The 10,627-nt window shown below is 37.0% G+C and overlaps 1 protein-coding gene across 1 annotated transcript in view; it reads right to left on the reverse strand.

Moving 5' to 3' along the window:
• Positions 1–3,120: 3,120 nt before the first annotated feature.
• LOC127528339 (zinc finger BED domain-containing protein 5-like) overlaps positions 3,121–10,627 on the reverse strand; it is a 57,356-nt gene continuing 49,849 nt past the window's right edge. The window contains exon 2 of the mRNA XM_051928788.1: positions 3,121–3,269. Within this exon, the coding sequence (XP_051784748.1) occupies positions 3,121–3,269 (149 nt within the window). The remainder of the gene's footprint in view (positions 3,270–10,627) is intronic.

Raw genomic sequence — 10,627 nt, forward strand, 5'->3', positions numbered from 1 at the left:
TACATTAAAGATATCTACAATTCTAATGTCAACTAGTCAAAAATGTAATTACAGGTATCTCTAATTGAAAGCTCCATATAGAAGTCCAATGGAAAAAGTGATTTTTTTGTAGTCAAAATGAAAGTACAGGTATCAATTTGAATCATGAGTTGCCAAAATGTAATATATATATTTTAAATTAGAATTTTGAATAGCTTAAATGTAATTATAGATATTCAAAGTAGGAATTAGCACAAGACATTACATGTTATAATGGCTTGTCATGTGTGTGCCATTGTGCTTTTCAACTTTACAAATATCAACCCAGTTTAAGAAATGACTCTAGACTTTATTGAAAGATTATTTTGTTAAGTATAAAATTTTTAACAATACTAGGTGGTAATGTTTTATCAACACTGACATTTGTCAGATGTATTTTATAATAAGGACTAGTACAGATTTGACAGATTGGACTCCTGCTTTAATTTAGCAAGCCACTATTTCTCAGTGTCCATGCCTTTTACATCTACCAGGAAATCACAAGCTGGTTATGCTGTATTTGTACTGAATGAAATAAGAATGTACATGTGTTAGAAGGTTAAGATTTAATTCTTTTTCCATTTAAATATTTTTTATTATTTTTTAACATTGCAATTATTTACTAGTAAGCACACAGGTAGATAACCCTGAAGTAGCTGTTCCTTTCAGAGTCATTTGCTCCTGTGTCTGCTCAAAATTTAATTTCTGTATTCAGATACACTTAAGAAAAAAAACTACACAAAAAAATAAATAAATAAAATAAAAAGTTGTCTGTAAGAGCAGAATCATTTAAGATAATGTTAATGATAAATTTACCTTACTTTTGCTTCATTTAAAAAGAATGCAGATTTCATACAGATAAGGAAAGATTCTGTTTACCCCCATTAACTAAGATGTTAATGGAATGGCCTTGACACTCTATATTTCTATGTTTAGACAATAGAATGCTCTCAGATTGAAGAAAGTTAAAAAGAAACATTAAGAGCATATGGTTTTCTAAATGTATGTACGTATGTTAAACGTATGCCCTAGTGTATATGATAACAGACAGAAATTTTAAGTAATGTAACCTAGACACTTAAATAGAACATTATATATAAGATTTTTTTTTCTGTGTGTGTATTACTAGTTGTCTTCTTTATTTTTTGTGTGAACTGTTTGCTTTGAATTTCACTAAAACTTTCAAATGAAGACACTAGGACTTTTGTTTTTTTTTTTGTGCAATGAGTCATACTAAATGCTAGAATGCTTTTCTTGTAGCTGTATTTTGAAATATTTGAAACTATTTGTAAACCCCCAACCAGCTCAGCTGCATAGGCATTTAAAGATACTGAAAAATACAGCCATGTCTTAATTTATTTTAAGTATAGATATTGCATATGATACACTACTGCACTTTTCTAAATGGAAAATAAAAGGAATAAACAGGTCAGCTAAATAAACAATGAGATCAATTAAAATTAAAAATGACTGGCTGACTGGGAAACTGGTAGGAACAAAAATCTGCAGCACAGGTAGACCCCCAGGACTGAATGTTGAGAACCACGGCTTTAGGCTACTAAACCAATTTTGTTAAATTATAGCCCTGATAACATACTGGTTATGGAATGTAGATTTTTTTTCTTTTCTGTATTATCTATTAGCTCCTGTCTTATGTGTGATCAAACCACAGCTTTATGTGGACCCATTTAAAGGGGATGTAGGGGAATGATTTTGAGGCTGCACTAAAACTCACACGTGTTATGATTTGCCTAGTTCATGAAACTCAAAATGAACCTTAGCCTCCAAAATCTAGCCTTACTCCAAACTCAAGAAGCAGGCCTCAGGACTAACTAAAAGCGATAAAGGTTATAGAGCTAAGAAAGTGAGTAAGGGAATCTCTACAACACCCCTGGCCACATAATGCCAAAAACAGTAATTCTTTGTACTCAATAGCTTTATTAACAAAACATATTCAAAAATGAAACAAAGACAAAAGCAAAAATGGATTTTAAAAATATATACCTAAAAAGCAAACTAAAAAGAGCAAAAATAGTCCACAATTCCACAAGTCTTATTCCTTTATACAAAACCAAATTCCATATCCAAAATATTAGAACAAATCAAAAAATTCAAAAAGAGAGCCGTAAGACAGAAATTGAAGCTAATGCCTCAGAAGCCATCTAATTGTCTGCTGGACTATTAAATTGTGTTATTGCACAAGAGGTTTTCATTTTTATTCTGAACCTTGATATTTTTTTTTATGTGGATGCTTCTGTTTTGAATTTTCATTACCATGATGCATTGCATGGCTGACATAGACATTGTCCCAGAAGTTGCACTACATGATGTCACTGGCATGAAGGTTTTTAAGCAGGGAACAGGTACATACATGCAGAGTTTTTTGAACATTTAAAATAAAAGGTAATGAATTATTCCGTGTGTTTCTGGTTTTGGTCATTAGTGATTCCTTTTTAACTTGAATTCTTCAATTAGTATTCTGGCTTTAGCAAAAGGTTATTCTGAACTTTCAGCAAACAACTTTGCTCCAGTATTTCTGATTACGATCCTTCTTTTGTTAAATCATTTGTGTAGCAGGGAAGTGTGGGCTTAAAAAAGGAGCTGGGCTTTACTTATGCTGCAACCATACTGAATTGCTAGCACTTTGGTTTGGCATTGTAAAATGTTTTTTTTCTTCCCTGTCTTCTTTTTATTTTGTGTCAGGTTAAATAGCAAACCATGGGCTCACTATATAGGGCAATGGACACATAACCAAATGAATCAATATTAACATAAAACAGTAATTTGACATTTTGACTTCTGTACCATTTATTACCAGGACACTGATGCATAGGTCTATGCATAAATGACAAGTAATTAAATGTCTTTGAAAGCAATGGTTTTATTATCAACAGTAACTCTGTCGAAAATGTAAAGAATCTTTATTACTTTATTTTCTCGAGTAATGTAACAAAAAGTCTCCATTTGAATGAGAAGACCTTAAAATAGGGCACTTCACAGAGTGCAGACTTAGAAGCACATGTGCCATAAATATAACACGTTTCTTTGTGCTGTACACGCTTGTTACACACGACACATTTGGAAGTTGGTCACTGTTTGTGCTCAGTGTCCTTGTGATGAAGAAACACCACTTGGGCAACTGTCTGCATTAGTATCAGAGCCCACAGGTTCCACATCATCCAATTGATTGTCTCTTTCTTGATCACTCTCATTATCATCTAGTTGTTTCAAAACATCAGCAGCTTTATACCCTTTTTTATAACAACTACAGTCTCTTTATTTATAACACTATTTAATGTAAGCTGTTGCCACCAAAAAAAAAAAATTCAGTGGCACCCACAAGATGGTAGCACTGCAGTAATTAACTGAGACCCGGCAGCAGAGATCAACAGCAAGCTGGCTGCGTCTATAGTGGCTGTATATTGAGATATGAGTTTTCTCGTATGTTGCCTCTTTACAGGTTCAAAGCGATGCAAGTTTACTTGTACCTCGCATTCAAATTCTTAAACCAAATATTCATTTAGACCAGGGGTGCTGAACTCCAGTCCTGGAGGGCTGCAATGACTGCAGCTTTTCATTCTAACCACCTTCTTAATTAGTGACCTGTTTTTGCTGCTAATTAACTTCTTTTGCCTTAGATTTAATTAACTCGACTCAGACCCCTTAGTTTTTTCTATTTCCTTAATTAGCAGCCAGACAATAATGAGACACAAAATGAGAAAACAGGTGACCAGCTAACCACATTATCTGAACATAAAGAAAGGTGAGGGTCTCGGTAAGGTTGATTTCTCAGGTCAATAATTAGAAACAGAAAATCAACACTTTGGGAAATGTCTGCTGTAGCAGAATGAGAGCAGCAGCAAGCTATGGATTAAGTAACGGGTTTAATTAACAGCAAGAATTGGGTTCTCATTAAGAAACTGGTTGGAGCTTGATGTTCCAGTTTAGCTGGTCATCTGTTGGCTCGTTTCATGTCTCATTTCTGTTTGGCTGCCATTTTAATGAAGAAACAAATCAATTCAGAGGACGGAATCCTTAAAAACAGGGCTATTAAAAGGAAGGGAAAAGGAGTTAATTAGCAGTGAAAACTAGTCACTGATTAGGAAAAGGGTTAGAATGAAAACCTGCAGCCACTGCAGCCCTCCAGGCCTGGAGTTCGACACCTGTGATTTAGACAATATACACGGTGGTTCATATTTACGTATATGACATTTCACAGGCTTTAGCATTTAAACTACTTAGCGAAAAGTATCAAAAATGGCATCACTGTGTGGCCTGAGAATGGTAGTAACGATGTCTTGGACCGGGCAACTCTGTTCGAATACACACAGTGGTGGTGGCGAATCGATTGTCGCTACAGCAGCACATATGTTGTGTGTGTTTATACTCTGCAACAGACAACTATGCGGTGGTGAAATGGTGGATGGCAGTTGAGTTTGGAGGCAGTGGCCCTAGTGTGCTAACCATCACAAGAATAAACACATAATTCAACATCAGCGGTACTGTTTTGCAAGTGAAGGGAGCAGGTAGGCCCAGGAGTGTGCGTACAGATGCCAACACAGCTCTTGTGGCGAATGCCTTTCAAAGTTATACCTCGGAGAGGATGAATTCCTTCTTTTAAGACTTGACTATTATAAAGTAGTTCAATAAATCTCAGTTGACTAGTAGTGTGAAGGACATATTTTTTGGACTATTGAGGTCTGTAAGGTCTCTTTTTTAGTGAAATTTCACATAACTTCCAGCTTAGAGCTTTTTGGCCCCTATACTGTTTTCTAGTACTTTTTGAAACTTATTTGCCTGATTATTTGCCTTGCCGGAGTATGGCCATGTGCTAGTAATCTTTACTAATCTTTTGGATTGTGAACACTGAACAATCAACTATTTTGCTTTGCACCGTCCCCCACTATAACCTATCACCTATGGGAGAGGAGCGAAAGCTTTGTTTTTGTCAAAAATTTCGATGTCCCGTTTTCAACTGATCTTGACATTTTAGGGTCCTCCCATCGATCGACATCGATATCTTGATGATGGGTGTGTGTCTGTCTATGTGTGTGCGTTTGTGTGTCACAGATTTTTGAGGAAAATTTAGAGCTAGCAGGGCTGAAAGGAAAAATACCAAACTCAAAACCTAAGCCTGTTATGAGATGACGATGTGCTAATTAGTTTTTGAGCCAAATCATGCAAGAGGAAGAGACACTCTAGAGGAATCCTCTAACAACATAATTCTGCAATTAATTATGAATTCTTCCTATCAATTACTACCATAATGACCTATTTCATGATCAGAAAGATCAGCATCAGAGCAGTAAATAATTACTGAAATGTTATAGTATAGTTTCGGTAACTTGTTTCCAAGGGTGCAAAGCCTACTGACGCTCACAACCAAATTGTTTTGAATACTACTTCATTCCACTCTTTCTGTCAGCTTTCCACAATCTGCTCCTAAATAATGGCTTACAGTATCTGCTGAGTCTTACCAGGGGCCATTATGCTCACTGTCCACACACAGCAGTGTCTTCATTCTTCATTTAGGAAGAAAGACCAGCGAAGTGGGCAAGTGTGTCTGTTAGGTATGCTGCCTGACTTCATTAAGGTCAGAAAATGGAAGCTAGGGCAGTTCACAACCTGGAGGATGATAGGATCTCAAGTATTGCTAGAAATGTAAAATGATCTTGATGCAAGGAACTGACACAGCAACTCTGGACATCTTTTAAAACTAGAGGCAATGGCATCTTTGTTCCTCCTGTATTCAGATATGTTTTCTTTTTTATGGTTGACAGTTTTCTCCTCCCAAGGCATTTCCTAAGTTCTCAGGAACCTAACCCCACATGCTGTAACAAGTAATTCATATTAAATTGTAATTTCTGACTCCACTATGCATTAAACTGAAACTGGACACAGCTTTGTCATTAGAGATCAAATAGGGTACTTGCAACAACTGTAAATATTTCTGTTAAAAGAACATACACCATTATTGTTTTGTATTGTTTTTCTATAAATATGGCAAAAGAGCAATGTTGGCCACTTTAAAGGATAAGTTCAGTATTTTTTAAGTCAAAGTTATTTCTTCACAATCATGGTATACAGGTATACTAATTTGCCACATGAAATTGGTAAAATACCTAATATATTCTTGAATTTTAAGATGCATGAGTCCTAATGTAAAAACAAAAGCCTTACAACTAACCAAAATACATCCATTTCTCAAGCCAAGAGTGTTACTAAGTATTGAGCTGTATCTTGAGATTGAATAAGCATTTATATTGAGGAAGCAGATTCTCTCCCCTCTTTTTTATTCTATTTATTTTTATTCACTTATTAATTTATATATATGTATATATATATATATAATATATATATATATATATATATATATATATATATATATATATATATATATATATAATATATATATATATATATATATATATATATATACAGTATATTTATATACTTATTTTTACTAGTTTAAAGTTTTACTTTGTTTGCCTATTTTCTCTTTCTTATGGGATGGGTGGGGGTGATTTGTCTCAAACCTAGTTTTGTTAAACCTGACTTGCTTGTATGGAATGTTATTTGATTTTAATAAAATCAATAAAAAGTTAAAAAAAAAGAGTTTGCACACTTTGTGTAAAGAGTGAACTCATTCTTTAAGATTTAGCTTCATTTGCAGGGCTAGTTTGTTGCTCACTCTGGAGTTGTAGTGCATAGTAATGACTATACCAGGGGTCTCCAACACTTTGCTTGCGAGCTACCTGTAGCTCGCAACCCCTTATCAGTTAGCTCACCAAAGGGTTAATGAATCCTACATAAATTTGAAAACTTGATTAGTCAAATTAGGGGTGGGTGATCTTTCCAAAAATCATATCACGATCCACAATCTGAATTGCAATCTATCTTTTCAATGTGGCATAAATGTAAGAGAATATCCGGACTCAAACTCATCAAGACCTAAGTAACACTTTTTTTTAAATATCATACAAAGTTGAATTCATTTGTTCTCTCGTTCGCTAGCTAAGCGGAGTTAAAGTACATGCCCCGAAGCTGGCGAGTGTGTGAGGAGAGCCCGCTTGCAGCCCGCTGCGTGTTTCTTGAACTTGCGCAAATAAATCGGTACCATAAGTGAACTATGATACATTGCGAAATGAGAGAAGTCGCCAAATCAACCAGAATGTTCAAGCAAATAATTGAAAAAAGCCCAATCTAAATCAGTTAAGTAGTTCTCTCGTTTAAAGTGGACAGACATACAGACATTGGATTTTATATATTACACTGTATATTAGTGAACCTTCAAAATAATGTGCAGTTAAAGCCTCAACAGCATTTCTGGAGCTTAGTAGAGCCAAATAACTACAAGAATCTTCACCAAACAGCTCCGAAAATGTCTGCTTTGTTTGGGTCTACATACCTCTGTGAGTCTGCCTTTTCTGACATGAATGTCATGAAATTAAAGTTCAGAACAAGACTGACAGATAAACATTTACATGACTCCATAAGAGTGAACCTAAGTGGCTACACTCCACCATACACCTCTCTTGTTGACTCCATGCTGTGCCAGTCATCTGACTAACTAAAAAACACATGACACATACAACTGGACATGTGAATACTCTTGTGAAGTGAAACAGTGACATGTAACAAAATGACAAATGAATAAGTAATATCTGTTGTGGGGAACAGCCCGGACACAGACAGGTAGACATGATTTCAGCACCACAACACGTTTATTTACACTATATTTACAAATGAAACACACACACAACCCAGTGCCGCAGCACCAATCACCCCAAAGTCCAGGCCTCACAATGCCTCTTCTCTCTTTCTCTGGTCTGCCTCCACTCCTCTCCTCCGAGCTCCGTCCTCTTCAACCCGACTCCAGCCATTGAATGGAGGGAGGCGGCCCTTTTATACACACCCAGATGTGCTCCAGTTGCCTCCCGATTAGCCTCCGCCGGCATTCCCCAGTGTGGCGGAAGTACCGGCTGCACACCCAGAAGCACTCCGGGTGTCCCTGGTCTGCTTCCAGGTCTGGTGGAAGTGCTGAGGGCCAGGGCTCCATAGGCATTGGGGTGCCCCCTGGCAGTGACCACGGGCCCCTATAGGGTTGAGATTCTAAGCTCTGTTCCCGTGGTCCTCAAAGCCACCACGGCGGTCGCCCCCACATGATGTGGGGGAGGCATAAGCTCTCCTCCGGTCCTCCTGGGCATCCCGGCTGGGTACCACCCCAAGCCTCCTGTGACACTGTGTATTTGTAATTGCACTGTTTTGTTTTGACATCATTCATGTTTTAATTCAATAGTGTGAAAATGCATACAGACATACAAAATGCACTTGCAGGTGAACTAAATATTTTTTTGTGATGTTTCAATGCAAAATGTGTTGTGGACACCAACATTTTGTAAATTTTCAGGCAAAACAAGCTTATTCAGTTTGTTTGGGTTGAAATAAGCTATGAGAATAAATATTAGAAAACATGAGTAGCTCTCAGCCATTTTCATTTTGTAAAAGTAGCTCTCAGGAGAAAAAAAGTTCAAGACCCCTGGACTATACAAAGCACCAATCTGTTTAATAACAACTCAGGATATACAGCCTCCCCGTGTAACATGTCTGTTGCCCAATGGGTGATTCGGGGAACATTATGACTTGGCCACTGACCTGGCCCCATCCCTGCTCATTTGCTGTGTCTATGTGTTTTAAAGTGGTAGCTCCCATTTGAATAAATACCTTGACTGTTCCTGTTTTGATTAGAATAAAGTTGGGTTTCTTGAAGCCTTTGGACTCAGTGCAGGACAGTGACTCACACATCACACTTTATATATATACAGTGGAACCTCGGTTCACGAACATCTCGGTACATGTACAAATCGGTTTACAACCAAAAAGTTTGCCAAACTTTTGCATCTGTTCACGACCACACACTCGGTATACGAACAAGCCAGTTTCCCTTTCGGTTTGTACATGTTCAGTCTCTCCCTGTGCATTTCCTGTGCAGCTAGCAAGAGAGAGAGAGCGCGACACACACACACACACACACACACACATACACACACAGGCAGCGCAAGAGAGAGAGAGAGAGACGCGCACACACATACAGGCAGTGCGAGAGAGAGTTAAAGAATGTACCGGGCTTGATTTTGTTTTCACTTCTGTTTACAGCCATCGGTTCGTAGTGTGCATTGTTACAATGTTACTTTTCTTGGTGGTTTATTAAATTACGGATTTTTTCAAATGTTCATTTTTTACCCTGTGCTTAAAACTCATTAAAAAAAAAGTGTTTTTAGCCAGCGGTTGGTAGCACTATAGCGCGAACTATTGCAGTATTAGTTTTCTCTGTTGTTCAAGGTTTTCTCAGTGTTATTCAATGTTTTTACATTTAGTTTACTATTACACTGTGCATTCTATGGTTTAATTAATTATATTTGTACTTAAAAACTTAAAAAAAATATATATTTATATACGGTTCGTATGGTCTGGAACGGATTAATTGTATTTACATACAAACCTATGGGGGAAATTGCTTCGGTTCACAACCAAATTGGTTTATGACCAGAGTTTTGGAACGAATTATGGTTGTGAACCACGTTAGATTTCATGCTCAAGAGTAAGCTCAGCACACAGCTTGGTCATATTACAACCGGAAGGGTGAACTGACAATATGGTATACAAAGAGATCCTTAAGAAATAATTATTGATTCATTTTCCCTCAGTTTAAAAAGGTTTACTTTTCTTCTTAATAAAAATTTTAAAGCGGTACTTCGCCGCTGCAAAGCGCGGGTATTTTGATATATATCAAAATATATCGCGTCATCACGCCTCCCATGTAAGCACGTGAACTGACCCGCTGCCGTTTGCAATGCCATATTCGCGAGATACAAGTTTAATGACAAGACACGAGGTATAAACGACAGTTTGGATCACTTTGGGACAGAGTTAAAATTGCTGTGGCCAGAAACTTTTAACTGCCGGATCTTAGCTAACATTAAATAAACCCGTGGACATCGCAACATCACACAAGACAGCGGCTCACGTGAAGTGACTGCACGCAGCAGGAGTGATCACTTCAATGAATCAAACCTATTCAAAAAACACATTTCACAATTGATAAGGTACGAAAACAATAGATAGATAGATAGATAGATAGATAGATAGATAGATAGATAGATAGATAGATAGATAGATAGATAGATAGATAGATAGATAGATAGATAGATACTTTATTAATCCCAATGGGAAATTCACAATATGAAACCGATTGTGGATTTCCGTACAGCCACTGAAACTTTGTGACGGCACGAGACTTTAGGTGACATGTCTGCAAAAGAACCTCATTCAGGCAACTATTTTTACTGGCGGTGGCTCAGGGGAGAGAGTTTTTATTCCTCGCATCCCCGTTATACCCTCTGATCTCCAATTTCAATTCAAACGCCTCCAATTTACACTAAGGCTCTGCTTAGCAATGACAATTAATAAGTCTCCGTTGTTGAGTGTCTTTTAATACTGTGTAAGCATAGATATTAACACATGTGCAATTAAACGTGTGCATTTACGGGGTGATTTCTCAGGCTTAAAAGTTCGCCTTTTATTAAAAAGGTGAATGCAAACTGTTTTC

This window comes from Erpetoichthys calabaricus, chromosome 6 (genome assembly GCF_900747795.2).
Source record: "Erpetoichthys calabaricus chromosome 6, fErpCal1.3, whole genome shotgun sequence".
Classification (NCBI taxonomy): domain Eukaryota; kingdom Metazoa; phylum Chordata; class Cladistia; order Polypteriformes; family Polypteridae; genus Erpetoichthys; species Erpetoichthys calabaricus.